Source organism: Cheilinus undulatus, linkage group 11 (assembly GCF_018320785.1).
Source record: "Cheilinus undulatus linkage group 11, ASM1832078v1, whole genome shotgun sequence".
NCBI classification, from domain to species: domain Eukaryota; kingdom Metazoa; phylum Chordata; class Actinopteri; order Labriformes; family Labridae; genus Cheilinus; species Cheilinus undulatus.
In genome coordinates, this window is record NC_054875.1 from 38,221,532 (window position 1) to 38,241,203 (window position 19,672).

Sequence of the window (19,672 nt, forward strand, 5' to 3'; positions counted from 1 at the left end):
TCCCCTCGCAGGACAGCCGAAGGGAGAGAAGCAATAACTTCCAGGCGTTCGTGAAGATGGCTTTGGAGACTCTGCTGGGGTCCTGCCGTCGTAAACACGGGGGCCCCCGGGGCAAACAGGACTGAGTGCGTCTCTGCGTTTACCCCCCTTCCCCCCGCCTCGTCGTGCCTGCAGACTGCGCTGTTGTGCGGCCAGTTCCAATACAGCATCTGCTCACAGAGGCAGAAAGTGAACCTGCTGATCTCCATCCATCACCATCTGTTGTTCAACCTCTGGTTCTCCCCCCTCTTTTCCAGCCATTTTCTGTCCCTTTCCCCAGCTCTGGATGCTCAGAAATAGACTCCAGGTTAAACCGGACCATCACTATGAGCTAAAAAAAAAAAAAGAAAAGGTCTGTCACCCCCTTTCCAAGCCCTCCCTATTCACCCTCATAGCATGATAGACTGTCTAACAGTTCATACATTGTTCTTGTAAATAATACTTCAAATAAATACTATTTCTTACAGCAGCCCATGTCAATTTGACTCCGATCTTTTCTTGTTTTAGTTAAAAAAAAATCAAAAGACAGCAATCCAGGTTTCATGTAAAATTTTATAAAAATATCACAGGTGTGTCAGTGCCTTCACATTTACAGGGAGAAAAGTCGTCTTAAAGTAAATATCAGAACAATATCTAAAATACTGGACTTGTTGGGTTGTGTGGTGTTACAGTAGGTCTGCAGAGAATGAGCACTTGTTCTCAGGCATGAACGAACATTCAGGCTCTAATCTAAAACACTACGTCTTACTCGTGAAGCAAATCCTTCTAGATTTAAGAAGAAGTTGAAGAAATGTGAACACAATCTGATACAGACGCTCTCCATTATTTCCTCAATCACAGAAATGCATCGATAAAAGCAGCAGTGTAATAAAATCTGGATAAATATTTCATATACTTTAAAATTTCATCTAATGGAAGAAAGATTTAAACATTTTCCCTTACGATAACGTGAAATACCCTGATTATCAACGTTTGAATACTGAAGAGTGAAATAATGCTTAAAATGTTCACAAATACTTTTAAGACCTTTTCTATGTTAATGCAAAGAATTTAAAGGGAATTATCAAAATAACACAAAACACCAATAGGAAATTCACCACAAAAATTAATCCATACACTAAGCCGTTCATTTTCTTTCTCTAAAATTCACAAAAAGGGAAAATTATTATCAGTGACATAATAATTGATGCCTTATAACCATATTCTGTGCTCCTATTATTCAAACGTAAACTCTCTTTTTGATCTTAAACATGCTGAAGAAGACTTCTTTTAAAAAATGTCTGATGCTATTCTTTATATTTCAACAAATCCCATGGAAATACATAAAACAAGCACATTTGAAGCCTGATTTGGCTTTTTATTCTGTCAAAGTCATCCTTAAGTTTAAGATGTATAAAATAGCCACATTATGCTGTTGGATAAAATAGTCCCTGTTAAATAAAAATGTGAACTGTTTTGTTTGAGTCAATCCCATGCATAGCTGTGTCTCAATTTAGGGGCTCGATTCTTTGGAGAGCCTTTCTGGAGACTGATTATGTTACAGCCGTGCATTGAAGGATGCCCTGTTTCAAAGGCTCCCTTAAACAAGTCCTCCTCCCCAGTCAATACGGGATGCATGTGCCTCCTTTATGGCAGTATTCATGGTATGGCAATTAAAACAAGCTGGATGGCGAATTAATATAGTTTTAAATGTAAGTTAATCCTGCTAGTCAAACATCAAATACAGTGTTAAAATTTGTGGTTACGTATGATAATATTGTGATATGTTCAAGGACAAGAGGGGTCTGGCTGCAAACCACTGTTCTAAAACCCCACCTCATGCAGACCACTCCTGTGAGCAGTTGCCTCTGTTATGACGGAAATGGCATTATTTATTGGTACAACATATTTCCTGTTTTAGATTTTTTTTAAATTCAACTTCATTCATAAACAAAGTCTGGCAGTCACATTGATTACATAACCCCATTGCAAACATTATAGACAAAGCAACATTTCATTAATAAAACATAAAAAAATGTCTTATGCAGGATTACATTTCGTATACACCTGTTTTTGAAGTAGTTGCATGAACAGCGGCTCTCTTTAGTTTCATTAGCTTTGGCTCAAGCTAATGTAGCTATGCCAGCTACATAGTTAATGTTACTTTGTAAGCCAATGTAGCTATGTAAGCTGTAGCTTTGGGAACATGAGCTTTAGCAAACATAGCTATAGCTATGTAGATAAATTAGCTACGTTTGTAAAATAGGTAAAATAGCTTGGTTAACTTTGCTATGTAGGTGACTTATCTACATACGTAATGTAGGCAATACAGCTTAGTTAGCTTTAGCCAGTGCAGCTTGCTACTAGATAGCTACTTTAGCTTCAGCTATGAGGGTCACTTGGCTATGTAGGTAATGTAGCTTAGATAGCTAAGGAAACATTGCTAATTTTCACATAGCTACTTTAGCTATGTAGGTAACTTCACTACTTATGTTACTTGGCTATGTAGGTAACATAAATAATGTAGCTAAAGCAAACATAGCTAATGCTTATGTACCTACCTCAGCTATTTAGGTAACTTAGCTGTGTAGGTAACTTAGCTTCATAGGTTACAGAGCATAAGCCAATGTAGAAAACATAACTACATTAGCTTTAGCTATGTTAGCTTTGCAGCTTTTTGCGTGAATAAAATGTGTTGCAAAACTGTAAAAGGTGTACAGTCTTCAGCTACAGTACCTGTGAAGCTTATGTAGCTAACATGAGTTATAGCCTTTGCTATGCTAGCTGCTTTAAAGGTGTTTTCATGGAGGAAAAGCTTTTCCTATTAGCAGACTGTTTATTCATCTTTATTAAACATTTTGTAATCAGGTTTTGCAGCTCAAGGTTGCCTGATGAAGGTCTGGTATCCAAACGTTTCAAATGAATGCCCCCCTTTTTGAAAATTGGACAGTGTGCCAAAGTTTTCTTTGAACTGTTTGCTGGATACCTTGCCCTCCGAGACACCTGTCCTGTGCAAAGCAATTTTTCCATTGCTTAGGTTTTCGACATTAAGTTTTTGGTATCCTAACCCTTATCTTAACCCTAACTGGAAGTTTAATCTAATGTCATTAAGAAAGTTGTAGAGTTTATTTCCATGCTTACAAAAATGGTGTCTCATGATTGTGGTCTGCAAGAAGGGGCATCTGAGAGCGGCGGTGTGTAGCCAGACTATCTGGTGTTAAGGATGGCTCTGTAAAATGACTACTAGGCAAGGTTAATAAAAGTCAGTTATGATGTTTACAAATGTCAAAGAAAACAAAACTTCAGGTTTTGTCAAGAAACTTAAATAAATACAGTTGTCTCAAGGACAATCATGCTTGTATTATTAAGTTATGTGTCTCACCTTTCCACTAAATATTAGAAAAGCTTGGTTGTACTATTGATAAAGAATGGGAACTCTACTACACTTTCATTCAAGCCAGTTTCTCATCAGTTTATATGAAATTCATTTAAGTGCAGTATTATGGGACATCTGGAGGGAGCTTGAAGAAGGAGGTTCTCCCTTTTGAGGTCTTTTGGGCACTTCCAAGTTTGATGAGACCCCAGGGTAGACCCAGAACTTACTGGAAGGATAATATATCTCTTCAACTATGGAAACATCTCAGAATCTCTCAGGAGGAGCTGGAAATGTTGCTAGGGGAAAGGTTGTCTAGATTCACTAGCTTAGCTTTCTGCCACTGTGGTCCAGCTCCTGGTAAGCAAAAGACTATGAATGGATGGATGATTCAACTCAAAGGAATAGCTACCACTACTAATGTTAAAAAGAAAGGGCCTTGAAAGTGAAAGTTATCTTTAAAATACTAGGGCATGCTATGTGACATACTGTCAGGAGCAGGTAATGCAAACAGGAAATTCCCTTTCGACCTGGCTGTCCCATGTCCCTGGAAGGATGTAACCCCTGAATGAAGACACAGCTACTGTTTTGCTGCTGCATAAACATGCAGGAGCATGAAATGTGTGTTGAAACCCGACTGAAATAGTTCCAAACAAATGATAACAGATGTATAGTGTGAGAAATGTTTGCTCAAATCTTTAACACCCTGCTGTTTCAGATCATTCAACAGTTTAAAACAGCCATGTGACAGGCTGGAGAAAAATCTGAGTTTTGAAAGACAGATACCACATTGTAATTTTTCAATTTCATGGGATTAGTTAGAGATAAGAAAACCATGTATAACCGCCAGCCTCATCCTTCAGACCTAAAACTACGATTGTAAAACACTTGAGATGAGGGGGAAACCACATCTGGAGGACATCTGCCGCAGTTGAAGCTGAAACCCAGATAATGTGCTCTATCGTGTGTCCACAGAGAGGAGAGGAGCAGCCAATCTCCTCCATGCTGATAGGTATTGATTGTGACTCACAGTGAGACATCGGTAACTGCTGTCACAACATGAGGGCTCGACAACTGCGGCTCTGATAAAAAGGGTGCGATACGGGGGAGAAGGGGAGGGGGGAGTGGGTTTATCATTTCATGGATATCAAAACTAGTCCCCAGCAGGTTAGAATAATTGATCACCCAGCCAACACGCGGCGCAACCTGAACACTGCATGTTGGTTTGTCGTTGATTACAGGTTGATTCGGTTCTCTTCGGTCTGATGCAGAATAAAGTCACAGTGCAGGAGTGGAGAGAACCAGCCATACAAACCCTGTTATTGCTTCCTTCGCTTTCTCTGTTTCTCTTATGATTAGAGAATGAGGCGGTACAAAATCCAGCACCCAAATGTGATCCAGTGGCTCGTCCAGCTCAGCTCCGACCACTTCTGGATGGTATGATGGGTTATATCATCCTGTAGGGGGCAGTACATACTATGTGAGCTGAATAGGACAAGGGATAGTCACATACCTTTACATATTATACCATATTTAAATGAATCAGTGAATGAAATTGCATTCATAATACTTGTCCTTCCTTTTAGGTTTACAACTTCTACACATAAATAACTTTATGACCGTGTTCTTGTCTCCTTTAAACTATAAATACAGCAGCTAAAGTTACACTCCTATGTGGCATGTCACATGTAGGTATGTCACATAGTGTACTGTACATTTAATAAGACTACAGTGTAATTTTAAACCAGACTATTCTTCACAGAATTCTGGACAGCTGAGAGATTATTTAGGGTCACTTTTATTACTCTTATCTCGTACTAATGGGCTCTGTTACATTCATTATCATGTTTGATGATTATTTTCATACTACGTGCAATGCTACAAAAAATCTCTTTGACGTCAAAGTGAAAACAGATTTCCTGTAAGTGCTGTTAATTAAATAAAGAATATTTAATTTAAAATAAGTAACTGCATGAATATTCACCCCCTTCACATCAGTATTTAGTAGATGCACCTTTGGCTGCAATCACAGCACTGAGTCTGTGTGGATAGGTCTCAAAGAGGCTTGCACATCTGGACACTGCAATTTTACTCCATTCTTCTTTGCAAAACTGCTCAAGCTCTGTCAAAATACATAGTGATGTGACATGAACAGCCCTGTTCAAGTCCAGCCACAATTGACTGTGGACTGAGGTCTGGGATATGAGTCGGCCACTTCAGAACGTTCACCTTGTTGTCTTTAAATCATTTGGGTCACTGTCTTGCTGGGAAATAAATCTTCTCATAAGCTGTAGTACTCTTGCAGACTGAACAAGATTGTCCTCCAGGGTTTTCTACATTCATTTTATCCTCTTCATTTACAAGCCTTCCAGGGCCAGCTACTGAGAAGCATCCCCACAGCATGATTCTGCCACCACCGTGCTTTATTCTGGGGAAAGTATGTTTTTGGTGATGTGCAGTGTTTGGTGTTGGAAGGCCAAAAAGCATCATTATGGTCTCATCAGACAAAAGAACCTTCTTCCACTTGACCATGAAGTCTCCCACATGCCTAGTGGCAAAATCTAGTCAAGATATACCCACTTACTCCCTTATGTAGCTCTGTGAAATAAATGGTTAAATAGTCAATAAGTCCTCATTTGTTTTATCACAGTAGTGTAGTAGGTTTAATCACATTATTTAAAAAAGTCAATCCTAACCTAAGATTCTTAACAAGTCAATATCACATAACAGAATTTTTGCACACTGATGCCCCAGTGCAGACAGAAGGTGCCCTCTTTATTATTTTACCCCTAAATTATCCAGAGTCCACTACTGCTTGAAATTTAATGCCAAATTTAATGCTTTTAATGCCTTTATTTTACTCAATACTTCTTAACTTATTTTAAGATTTATGTATTTATCATATGCCGTTTCTGAAGCTCTTTTGTGCTACTCTTTCTTTGTGCTGTAATACTGGAGCAACCTGGCATCAGAATTCCCTCCTGCATTAATAAAGTTCTATCTTATCTTTATCTTAGATGGTGTTTTTCATGCCTTCTGTGTGCAAATAAAAACAATGCAAGCATTCAAAATAAAACTAGGATGTTTGAAAAATTTCCTTGATCTCTTTAACAGCACTTGGAAAATACTTTTCTTTTGTCCTCATCTGTATGTTGAGATTAAACCTGTTTTGTATTGACTCCATACAAACAAGGATGGATTGACAGATAAATATAGTTTCATGTATTTTTCTGACTATATTGTGATCTCACCTCATCCTCCTCCATGTAGTCCACACTAGAGTTGAACACAGAGCCCAGGTACGTCAGGTGGAGTATTGCCAATGCACTGAATGCTATGTTAATCATATACACCCATAGCTTCTGCAGAGGGAGAGACAAGACAGGGATTATGTAACAGCAGGGAATTTAAATCAATATTTCTGACACTATATCTATACCTCAGTCAGTGTAATATGAGTGGGATTGTATTTGGAGTCAAAAACAATTCTCTTTATCAGCCTCTTACAGAGACTTGATGTAGAAATTTAGCTGAACAGCTAATTTGTTAGACATATTATCTCCTACTTGAACTAGAATTGTTGCAATGAAGTGATGCATATTTGATGTTATGGATAAAAACTTCTAATAGCAGATCACAGTTTCTGGGGCTGTAACATATCATTGCCTGAATTGTGGTGGGAACAATCTGCACTGTATTGCAGTCCATGCAGGCTGCGTCTCCTTGGCATAAATCATTATTCCCCCTTCCCTGCTGCTCTTGTTGAGTGTAACCAATATAACATAAGGGATTTTTAGCTGGGCAATTCGCCAATAAACTCCCAAAATACATCAACTGACAGCTCAAGGGGGCTGCTTTATTTTATCTGCAGCAGATTTGTTTTTCTCTGGAATAAAACCCAATGTAAACACCGCTTCAGCTAAACGATTTTACCTTTTTAAGGGTTTAACTATTTGTTGTGTGGTTTAACATTAAAGACCCCATTGAAATGGAGAGGCTCTGGATGCTAGCTGGACCAGAAGAACTAAGTAGGCCCCCTTTGAGAACCTCCTGTTCTGAGAGGAAATGCCAGCAGTGTCAGTGCAAGGGGCCAATTGCACAAATAAAAGTTGGAGGACCACCAGAATATGAAGGAAGCATGTTCAGAGCACTACAAGCATGTGGTTGGGAAAGAAATTTCTAATTTGGAGAATGAGGCATAAGTCAAAATTGATCTCAGAACAAATTAAGGAATACATTTATCTAAATGATTAAAAAAGAAATAATTGAGTGAAATTTTGGTGAAGATTTGAGGCATATTTTACTATAAAGCCACACAGTTTGTAAAAATAGCCTCTGCTAAATACCATTTAAAATTACAACTAGTGGCATTCAAATAATTAACCTCAGAAGAAAAAGTCCAGCAAATAAACACCTCTGGCTAGCTATTTCTTCTACTAAGTCTTCATTCCTCTAAGCAAACAGTTTCCTTAGCTCCCAAAGTCACCTATAAATATATGGTGGACATGTTTAGCTACCCGTTTTTGCAGCCAGAGAGGCTGAATAAGGTTAGTGCATATGTTTATATTCATGTTTTGGTGACTAGTTTACATATCTAGTGTTCAAGTTTAATATGCATGATTAGTATTCATGTTTAGAGGACACAGAATACAGTTTTTCAATCTAAATAAACATAGAGGCTTTATCCTCCACGTTTAACAAAAGCAGCCTATATAAAGATAATGTTCAACTAAGTTTATCTTTTTAAGTACACGTTAAGCTTTGTTTTAATTGAACATTTAGTGAAGCTGGAATGAAACCAAAAATTAAGTGTTCTTTTTCATTGTATATATCAGGCATACATGTTTGGTGTATACGTTCATCTTACATATTTAGCATACCTAGATTCTGTCTGCATATTAGTGAAGACATAGCTGACATCAGGCAAAAACCTTGTATCTCCAATTTACATTATATGTGTGTGTGTATATATATATATATATATATATATATATATATATATATATATATATGATTTATTTATTTTTTATTTTTTTCATAAATCAGTGCTACTGATCCCACTCAACATCTTTCAGTGGGTTTTTACACTTTTAACCCATTAAAAAGCAACAAAAGGATGCTGACTGTACCCATTAAGTATTATATCATTTAAAAATATTGTGTTTTCTCATCTCCTGTAAAGTGGGGATTTTGGAGAAATGAGATTTGGCCCTGTGCCAGAAATATATATATATATATATATATATATATATATATTTACACTCTAAGGATATATACTTCATATGTCCTAGCTTAAGCACACCCAGCATATAAACAAATAGCATGTATGTTTAGCCTACTTAAGCCTTGGGTTTTAAACCTAAAAAGTATGTGTACATATTCCATGTTTTCAGTAATGGCCATACACATTTAGTATATATTGAGCATGTTTGGCATTCATGCTTCCTGTACATAGTATGAATTTCTGGCATAAAAGCTGAGCATATATATAGAGAGAGTATACATATTCAATGTAAATATATAGCATACATTTAAAGCAAACACAAATTTAGAGTAGAAATTATACAGAGAAATTTATGAGACACATGTATTGTATCTTAAATGATGGCAAACATATTTAGCGTGCTTTTTAAAGGAAATTTTGAATTTTGAAAAAAATTAGAAATTTTGGCAATGTCTAATAGTCATATTCTAGATGACAATGCTCTGATGGTAACTGTCCAAACCAGTGGATTTAAAAAAAAAAAAAGAAAAAAGAAAAAAGGGTTTCCGTTATTTTATCTCTTCTGTGATACTGTAGAAACATGCAAGATACAAAAATCCAAGATGGCAGACTCCATGGAGGGGACCCTCCCTACATATGAATAAAAGCCTTATTCTAAGTTAATAAAATATAAAACAGTTTTATATGATCAGATGATCAAACACTATTTTTGGCAGGCACATGATTTAGATTATGTTTCTTTTTTACCAAGTTGGTTCAACTAAATGCTACTGCTAAATATTACACATCATCCTGAAAAGCAAACCTTTTAAACTGTAGGCTACAGATTGTTGTACATTTTCACTAAAGGTGGACATTTAGAAAACATAATCATCAAGATGACAACCAATGGTCTATTCTGAGCTAATGCTCTACTAGCTTTAGCTTCCTGATTAACCTTCATATTTAGCATACAGGTTTAGCTTACCTGATTAACACACGTAATCTCAGTTTTTAGCATTGAAATTGATTGAATTTCATTCTACATGATAGCGACGATGCAGTTTAACAGTTTCATTACAGAGCATGAAGCTGATGTGAGCTTATAGTGATTTCTGAAATTCAGCTATTGTCCCTTGTAGGGCCTTTGAGTAAACATAGTTTGTAAAATGTACAACATATGTGATAATACAGCATGGTAAGCCCATGTCTTTGGCTGACATATTCTATGGATGTGTACTGTACTGTGAAGAACTTTAAGGCATGTTTGGTCCAAAATTGAGGCTGAAGTAAGGTGCAGATATGGCAAGTGAGCCACCTGAGGGCACCACTGGGTGTGAAAGAAGATTGGCACAACCCTGGCTGTGCTTTGGATGTCTTTGCATTACCAGGGGCATGGAAAAATAGTCTGTTGAAAAAGTAACAAAGTCCACACCTTGGGGTGGAGTAGGGGATGAATGTAGAGAGTAAGCATGGCCTAGGGCAGTGGTTCCCAATCTTTTTCCTTAGGGGCCTCCTTTCTTGTATCTAAGAAAACTGTAGGGCCCCCCCCAGGATTGACACACACACAAAAATATAGTGATACTTTGTGGCCAAAAGTAGCATAAACTTTAATTATTTTTTTGTTTAAATCCCAACAAAGTAGCCCTTAACATAGTTTTACTCAAAAACTATTGCATGAATTATTTATGTGTTACATCATGATTTCTGTTAATATGAGAAAATCTAATTTTATCAACCTCAGGGCAGACAGATCCCTGCCCCCCGAGATCTCTGGCACTCCCCTAAGGGGGTCCCGGACCCCAGGATGGGAACCAAGGGCCTAGGGTATCGTTTGGGTGGGTAGTAGGATCGCCATGAGCCCCTGACCATGCTGTGGATGACCCGGAAAACCACCGGTGGTCTCTTGGCTTATATAACAAGGTGTGAAAAGTCCCGGACAAAAGAGATGCTGCTGAGCTTGACTCTATCCCCCAGCCCTGGGTTGGGTGCTGTGATGAACCCTTAGTGCCCTCCATGCCTAAAACGTATGCACATGCCTGCATGTAAGCCAAATGTGTGTCTCCTCAGTTTAGCTGTGGGGTTACTATGGCTCAGTAGCTAGAGTCAGTCATCTTCTAACTGGAAGCTCAGGGGTTCGAACTCCAGCTCCTGCAGTTACATGTCAGTGCATCCTTGGGCAAGACACTGAACCCCAATGTGCTGAGCTGCTGCTCCAGTGAAAGTGTAAGGATGGGTTTTAGCTATACTGACAGCCCCTTTACATAGTAGCCATCAGTGTGTGAGTAAGTGTGCACTGTGGTGTAAAAGTGCTTTGATTAGTCAGAAAACAAGACAAGCTCAAGTCCATTTACTTTATATCTATGATGCACATTCAATAACATGACAGTGGTGTTGAATATGCATCTAGCCAATGACAAGAAAAAAATATGCTTTTCCATATGTATAGAACCTATTGATGGGTTATGTTTAATGCAAACTGGCTAGTCTTTAATGGAAAGTAATAAAGGCTCCACTTTCAAAAATGAGAGAGAAGGCAAAGGTGCCTTTTACCTTTTTGTTCCGGTGAGTGCAATTTGGCTGACATTTCTTTGAGAGTACGCAGGCATTAAAAATGACTGCAAGCCTCTTCCGCAACACTGAAACACAAAAGACAACAAGGCATTAAAAAGACGCCAGAGTAAGAGTTTTTTTCTGACCATAAGAGGTAAATTACAAGCACTGCAGTGAACAGAAACAGTGTGTAATAGTGTGTGCAATTAACGATTACTGCAAAGCTAAGCACCTTCTCTAAATGGAAAGGTTCTAATGTGGAAAAGAGACATTAGGCAGACTCTCACCATGCTCGATGTACGTGATAAACCCGAGAGATATTAGCACTGCACCCAGATGAAAACTTAAACCCTACCAGAGAAAAAGAAGTTGGAATTAAATGATCAACTTGTTGAAACAGACACACAACAGTGAAGTCTGAGATAACTGCTGCTGAGGGTTTGCAAAGCACTCACATGCAGAAGGGCGCTGGCTGTATATGTGACCATGATGGCAGAGAACATCCCGAATTTGAGAGCACTCTTAAAAACATCTGTGGGATGAGAGCATCAGCTTGTTTAGAGTTTCAATGAGCCATTATCACTTCGTTCATAATTAGAAAGAAAAGAGAAAACGGCTGCTGTCATCACTGTTAGAATTTAAACTCACAGGTGTGCAGAAAGGAAGACATTGGCTGATTCCATGATGTCACCACCTCCACCATGGATCGGGGAAACTCTATATTCAGTGGCTTGGATACAGTCATATCCCTAGAAAGAAGAGGTTTATGTTATTTAGCCTGTTTAATGGAGATAAAAACTTACAGTGTAAACGGAGGTCTGACCATTTAAGGTTGTCTTTCTCCTCCGTGAAGCCAGCTCCAGCCAGAGTTGTTGTAGTCTCGCTTAAATATCCCACAAAATAATTGCTAAAATGGAAGGACATGGTGTTCTCGTATGCCAGCAACCACCTGAAGGAACCACATTAAGAGAAGACATTAGCAGATACAATTTAGCAAATTTCAGGTTTGATAGAGCTTGGTGACTCTCATCATGCAAGTTTGGAAACTTACTTTGCTGGGGTGCCTCTGAAAAAGCAGCAGAATAAAGAGAGAAGGAAGTAAGTGATACATGAAGTTAATATAAATGTGTTGTAGACTTGCTATCTGATAATCTGTGCATTTTCCAGTAGGGTAAAATAGTTGTAGCAGATAAGAGGGTGCAGGAGGCGTCCTTCACACATGGCTGCACAGAGATGAGGATGGAGATGGACATATGCGTGCAGGTAAAGGTGATGCTTAAATAAAAAGCAGACAACAGTATGCAGTATAGCAGGGGAACTGAACTTTAAACAATAATGTAACCCCTTTCAACATTTCAGCAGCCAATTATACTTTAATGGATGCAGACATTTGCTTTAGAAAAATAAAGCCATTACACAGAGGTACAATCAACTCTGGTCGTCAGTGTCTGATCTACTGTACAACTTCATGCATTAAAAAAACAAAACTATATAGAGGGATGCTTAAGATGCTTCTCGTGAGGATAAGTAAACTAAAGATATTTGTTTACCTGATCTTCCTCCTCTTTTTGCTGTAAACAAAACAGGTAAAAAGGACACAATTAAAAAACAAGAAAAGACGACAGAGAATATTAATTGTGCACATAACTCTACATACAGTATTCAAGACACCTGAATGTGAAACTTTGATATGATCCTGGCTAAGGTCTGTTTTACAAAGTCAACAAAATACAAGTCCTGGCCCCCAGTATTGAGTAATTTCTTGTTTTCAGAAATGAAAAATGCCAAGAGAACTCACAAAAACTGCCTTAATTACACAAATACACTGACAACATTTCAGTAGTGGAGTACTGACAATGTATTTGTGTGATTTATGCAGTGTGTAAGAGTTTGATGGATCAATTCCTCTCCTTAAAATAATGAATATTTAAAAACACAAGGGCCCAGTCTCATCTTTACCTTTGACCCCTGCCCCTATCTCTCTATTTTGAGTGCCCCCTTGCCCCACAAAACAGAGAAACAAGGGGTAGTGTCGAAATCTTTCCTTACAAAATGGGGCGTCCCTTCAAGTTCCTTATACATGATCAGTAGTCATGGATATTCACAAGGCATTCTTGGAGATTCCCCACAATGTTTGGTTTGAAATGTAACGCTAGAAAATACACAGTATGTAACAAAGTATTTAGCTACATCTGTTCATTATTGAATTATCCTAGCCATGCAGTCTCCATTTGCAAACATTTACAAAATGTGTCATTCTGAAGAGCTCAGTGACTTCAAGTGTGGTACTGATATGGATGTCTCCTTTACAATTAGAGAATTTATCCCTGATGGCCTGCTACAGTCAACTGTAAGTGATATTATTATAAAGTGGAAGCATTTAGGAACAACAGCAACTCAGCCATGAAGTGAAAGACCAATCAAAATCACAGAGTGGGGTCAATGATTGCTGATTTCATTGCTGAAGATTTCTGAACTTCCACTGGCATAAATGTAAGCACAAAAACTGTGGGTTTCCATGGCCGAGCAGCGGCATGCAAGCCTTACATCACCAAGTCCAACGCAAAGCAGAGTGGTGTAAACCAGTGTTTCTCAGCTGGTGGGTTGAGACCCAAAAGTGGGACCCAAAGCAGTTTTCAGTGGGTCACGAATGTGTGTCTGGAAAAAAATGGTTGCAAGAGTCCATAAAGAACATGCAATTATACTGTTTATTTTACTCTGTTTTATTGTGATAATGGGTAAGTTTAAATGTTTTATCAATATTTTAACCCATCTCCTTTTCTTGCAATAAAAGAGCTGCTTTTACCAAGTCAGTGAAGTAATTTCTCAAGATCTCTGGAAAACTGGCTGAAATTTACATGTTATCATGGGGAAAGAGGGGTGTAAAACATGACAGTTTAACCCTGTCTCATGTTCCTGTCATTAATTCTGTTCCATCCAAGATCTTAAGTGCAACATTTATTTATTTTTTTTTAACTAAATGTGAATTGTTGAAAATTTTTGGAAATTCGGGTTGCAATTTGACATCAGAAATATTGGTGGGTCCTGAGGCTGGACCAGTTGAGAACCACTGGTGTAAAGCACACCGATATTAAACTGCGGAGCAGTGGAAATGCTTTCTGTGTCGTGATGAATCACACTAGGCAGATGCTGGGAGAACATCACCTGCCTGACTGTGCCAACTGTGAAGTCTGGTGGAGGAGGGATAATGCTACGGGGCTTTTTCAGTGTTTGGGCCCCTTATCTCTGGTGGAGTGTAGTCCTAATGCTTCAGCATACCAAGACATTTTGGACAATGCTATGCGTCCAACTTTGTGGCAGCAGTTTGGGGAAGGCAATTTTCTATTCCAACATGACTGTGCTCCAGTGCACAAAGCAAGGACTATAGGGCCATGGTTTAATGAGTTTGGTGTGGAATAACTCGACTGACCCACACTGAGCCCTGACCTCAACCCCATCTACCACCTTTGGGATGAAATGGAACGGGGATTGCAAGCCAGGCCTTTTTGTCCAATGTCAGTGCTTGACTCCATAAATGCTCTACAGAATAAATGGGCACAAATTCCCACAAAACATTCAAAAATCTTGTGGAAAATCTTCCAGGAAGAGTGGAGGCTGTTATAGCTGCAAAGGGGGGCCAACTCTATATTAAAGTACATGGATTTGAATACAATGTTATAGCAGTCCCTGTTGGTGTAACGGTCAGGTGGCTGAATACTTTTGTCCATGTATAGTATCTATCTAAAAGGCCATGCTCCCTGAGAACTTTACCTTACCCCTTTATTTCACCTTGAATTGGCACACCCCTACCCCTAGACATGAGCACAGAAAGGGGCTTAGTGGTACAGGCAAGAGGCATGTTGGGTATTCTCTGTCTCTCTCATCTCTGTCTCCACTCACCTTCGTAGCAGCTTGTCTCCATAGACAGGTATGAAATAAGGGAAGAGGTAGGGAGCAACACAGTTGGAAATAACAAGGCAGACCTGGCTCTTCACCCAGCTAACACACACCTTTAGGAGCCATGCAAAGCTCTGAGGAGAAGAAAGATTTGAACAGTTAGCGTCTCGCCTCGGATAAATCTAATCCTCACCCCCCCCCCCCCGCCCCCCACCTCCAACTATTCTTAAGAGATATTGTATTACACTCACCAGCTTACGTCCTTCTAAAGCTTCTTTGTAGCTGTTGAAGCTGATCCAGGGACCAAAGATGACTGTGCCAACAAAGTAAATGTAGCCCATGAATTCAATGGGTGACGGTACGCTGGTCACAACACCTCGGTCCAAATCAAAGGCAAGAGAGATGGCTTTCATGGCAACCACCATCTGAGAACCTGGAAGAAAGCAGTAATGCATAAATACTCAAAAGAATCCATAATAAGAGAATTTTCTTTCTTGAAATTAACCTAAAACAATCATATTTGCTGCTTTTATCTGTTAGAAATGTGTCAAGCGTTAGTGCTTGCAGGAAATACGCCTACCTCTCATCTTGTGCCAGTTAGTGGTGTCCATCATGTGCAATTCTCTGAGAAAATAGATAAGAATAGTCTCAGTCTTGATGTAATTCTCACCCCAGACTAAACTTCTCTTCAAACAAAGATTTGACATGTGCTAATGAGCTGTCAGGCATCAAAGGTGGACGCTCTTACCCCAGCAGCAGGTAGATAAGCACAGTGATGGAGAGGAAGGTGCCTCTGATGGTAGAGTGGCGGCACAGGAAGAGGAAGAGGTAGCAGAGAAGGCTGAGGAGAACCACCCAGATCATGTGAAGTTCAAAGAACAGGTAGAGAGTGTAGAAACCTCCTGCTACTGTGCCCAGGTGTTTCACGAAGGAGGGGAGGCCTGACAAAGCAAGATGCAAGAACAGATAGAACAGGGGATTATGGTGATGTAAGCTTTATGTGTGATATGTGACTAACACTGAGGGGGCAGAAAAAAACTCTCACCCAGCATCCAGAGAAGCCGACACAGCAGGCAGATAACCAGCAGCTGCCATACCTGCTCCAGGCCCTGCTGAGCTGTAGGCAGCAGGCAGCCATGAGTTAGCTCCTGGAAAAACTTCTGTCTGCTGAACACTCCCATTTCTAGACTGAGAAAGCAGAGGGAAGACATTTTTACAGCAACAAAATATGGCATCCGCACTGCAAGAGTCAGCATTACAATGCAAACGTGCAAAATACTGTAGAGCACTTAGGAACATCTTTGCAAAGTTGCAGAAAAACATAGAGGCTTTTCTAAATCACTGTCAACTGAAACAAGCCCCCAAATCCCAGCATGCACTGTGCATCCAAATTCATGCATGAGTTGTCACAGTATGACTCCTGTAATAAGAATATTTTATTGTAGGAATCATAGTGAACCTCCCACTTAATGTAAAAAGACACTCAAAAGCCTCAAACTTCATATCCCAGCATGCACTTTGCCACACTTTAAACCTTTACAACCAATGCATAGTGCCTGAACTTTGCATGAAAACATCTTCATGAGGTAAGGTATATCTTATAATGTGACAAACCTTTCAGTCACTGGACACAGACACAAACATCTTTACACTTCATATCCCAGCATGCATTGCAGTCAAAGTATGAGTACTGAAATCATGATATGTGAATCTTATGGCATATTAAACATCTCATCTCTTTATAAAAGACACACAAAATCTCAGACTTCAAATCCCAGCATGCACTGTGCCTTATTTCAAACCTGTACAGCCAATGAACTACTGTCATCAAAACATCTTTACTGAAATTTGAAGTTTAGCCTATCTTGTGATACAATAAATCCTCCAATCACTAGACACAGACATGCACCCTCAAGCTTTAAATCCCAGCATGCATTGCGCATCATTACAAATCTGTGCAAATCCATGCATTGGCTGTCAGAATTATTGGGCTGAAAATAGAAAATCTTTAAGCACTTTTTGAGTGCCTCAACAAAGTTGAAAATGATCTTTTTCACTTCAACCTAGCATACACATCATCAAACCACAAATCCCAGCGTGCAATGCATCTTACTAAAAATCTGTACTTATGCAAGCAATAGCTGTAAGAGTTTCAATATCTATGAGCTAGTATTAGTAGTTTATGGCAGTGGGTCAGTCACTTACATCCCCTCTCAAACTTCAAATCCCTGCATGCAATGCGCCTTACTACAAGGGTGTCCAAACTTTTTCAGTGAGGGTCACACAGAAAAACAGAAAGCTGACAGGGCCTTTTTAATGTATCTCACTTCTGGTGTTTCCAAGTTAGTAAAGCCATTTCAGTTCAGGTTAAGATATACTTAGTGATTGAATATGCTTAAAGAAAAAACAGCCTCCATTCTAGCTTTCAATTAATAGTTGACAACACAAACAGATCATCATATACATGGAGGCCCAGGCCGGCTTCAGCCACCACTGGATTCACCTCTGGTCAGGATCACCACATTTAGACTAAAACAAGAGAAAATTGCACAAGGCTGACAGTTTCATAGGAGCACTGGTGTTTGCAGATGATAAGCGTGATGTGCTATGCAAATCAGAATTTCAGATGGAGAAGACGGAGAGACTTAGTGCTGCCATTTGTCACTGTAGTCCTTTCCTTTTCATTCAGCGAGGCATTATGTATTGATATATCTTTATTTTGGTCATCAGTATCTTTCCAATTTACTTCTTCATCTCAATTTAAAGCATGCCTACATTTTTTTCAAAATGTTTGCTTACAGAATTACCAGCCACACCACCTAGTATCATCTAAGATTCAGTCAAGCACAAGCTTTCTGCTCTAACACAGCAATTTTCCATTTTATTTTTAGAATTTGTTGGCCAATTTAATATGGATCATAGGCTGCAGCTGACCCTCAGGCTGCAGTTTGGACACCACTGCCTTACTACAATCTGTGCAAAAATTAACAGAATAATAGTGCTGACAATGGCATTTTGGGAGTATTAATAAAAAGCATTCTCCCCCTCACTGTAAACATACACTGCTCTCAAACTACATATCCCAGCATGCACTGTGCCTAACTACAACCAGTGCAAAAACTAACAGTGCCATTGTTGACAGTCACACAAATCTAAACAATTTGGGGGCATAGTTTAACGAAATCATTCTCAATCACTGCCAAGGGACACATTCTAAAACTTCAAATCCCAACATGCATAGCACCTCACGACAAATCTGTGCAAATACATGCAATGATTATCAATATTTTAGAGCCTTCAGGGACAGATAATTTGCTCTTTTTGGTTTCCAGAGTTTTAAATATTCACACTGAAATTCTGAATCAAATGCAACTGACTGTTGGCACAAATGATGGTAAGAATAAAATTTCAGGATGTGAGAAGGCGTGAAGATCACAGCACAATAACCTTCAGATTAAGATCTAGGCTAACTGGTGCTAAATTTTTGGATTAGACTTAATAGCAGGCGAAGTATAATAGTATAGTAGACACATGCTATTCTGCAAGGCATGCTTCCTCCGCAATGCAGTCGAGCAAGGGGACGAGTTGACTCACAGCTGCCTTAAAACAACCGCTGCATTAACAGTGCAGTCAGCTCAGCGCCAGAAAGAAAAACATCTTGATATTTTGCGGGAAAGCTGCTGCAGATTGCTAACCTTGCTTCACCTAGCCAGCGGGATTTACAGTCTTGCTACTAACGTACTTGAGTGCTGTTTCCCCTGCCCCCCACGTCGGTAACAGCTAACTGGGCGCCCCGGGCATGTCAGTTTGTTCTCCGGGGAAAAACTCACCCTTTGAGAGCAGCAGCTGGAGGTTCCTCCCCGCGTTTCTACCCGGGTGCCTTCCCGTCTCTTCACAGCCAGTTAAGCGTGTGCTGCTGCTGCTGTGTTTTTTAAGCACACTCGGTCCAGATGATGCTTATCTGGATGACTCCCATTGTCACAGCATCAGCACCACTTGCCTGTCACCTAAGCAGCCAAGCGAGGTAATTATCAACCAATCAGCTGCTCGATTCCGGGAACGGCATCCAATCGTTGTCGTCGGCTTGGCTGAGTGACATCCAAAGTGGCCAATCAGAATTCTCTCACACTATCCCCGTGGATTCTGACCAATAGGAGGCGTACAGCGTACAGATGGAATCTGACAGGAGACAGTGGGCTCTCATCTGGATCTGAGATGTGGTACAAGAGGTTTTCTGAGGGATGAACTGTGGCTATGACTAATGAAATCAATGTAACCTACTTTTATTCTGTGGGAAAAATTACCTTGCCACAAAACAAATCAATTTATGTCTCTGTGATATTAAAAGATATAAAACAGGTAACCAACTTTAAAGGTAGAGCTGGAAAAAGAAACAATGAAAAGAAAATTCTGCTCTTTTAAAATCTGACTGGTTAGTACTTCTTGTTACAAACTTGTATGTGTGATGCAAACCACACGTCAATGGGCCTGTGGGTTTAATGAGTACTGCTAATGGCATTTAAGATTACTGTATAAATGTTTATATGGTGCCTTTAGAAAGTATTCACCCCTTGGATGTTTGACCCTTTTGTTGATGTTATAAATCAATCACGGTCGCTGGTCAGTGC

The 19,672-nt window shown here is 39.4% G+C and overlaps 1 protein-coding gene across 2 annotated transcripts; it reads right to left on the bottom strand.

The window, feature by feature from the left end:
• Positions 1-579: 579 nt before the first annotated feature.
• Positions 580-19,295, bottom strand: LOC121518143 (protein-serine O-palmitoleoyltransferase porcupine-like). 2 transcript variants are annotated; one of them, XM_041800375.1, is made up of 15 exons: positions 18,875-19,295; positions 16,090-16,232; positions 15,793-15,985; positions 15,625-15,668; positions 15,296-15,477; positions 15,048-15,178; positions 12,698-12,718; positions 12,199-12,213; positions 11,971-12,096; positions 11,796-11,896; positions 11,603-11,679; positions 11,435-11,498; positions 11,148-11,233; positions 6,643-6,753; positions 580-4,848 (listed from the first exon to the last, which is right to left on the bottom strand). In XM_041800375.1, exons 2-15 carry the CDS (start codon positions 16,223-16,225, stop codon positions 4,747-4,749), a joined length of 1,389 nt encoding a protein of 462 aa, XP_041656309.1. In that variant the 5' UTR covers positions 16,226-16,232; positions 18,875-19,295; the 3' UTR covers positions 580-4,746. The 2 variants fall into 2 exon arrangements, with proteins under 2 accessions (XP_041656309.1, XP_041656308.1); XM_041800374.1 differs by lacking the exon at positions 18,875-19,295 and having other exon boundaries at positions 16,090-16,318.
• Between the last annotated feature and the right edge of the window lie 377 nt (positions 19,296-19,672).

What these genes read in the sequence shown, in the direction of transcription:
- LOC121518143 (XM_041800374.1), bottom strand. Translation starts at nt 16,300, where the DNA reads ATGCTGACTCTTGCAGTGCGGATGCCATATTTTGTTGCTGTAAAAATG. An exon ending in GGAGACAAGCTGCTACGAAG is followed by an intron (nt 12,719 to 15,047) that starts GTGAGTGGAGAC and finishes TTTTGTTTACAG; the next exon opens with CAAAAAGAGGAGGAAGATCA. An exon ending in GAGAAAGACAACCTTAAATG is followed by an intron (nt 11,897 to 11,970) that starts GTCAGACCTCCG and finishes TCTTCTTTCTAG; the next exon opens with GGATATGACTGTATCCAAGC.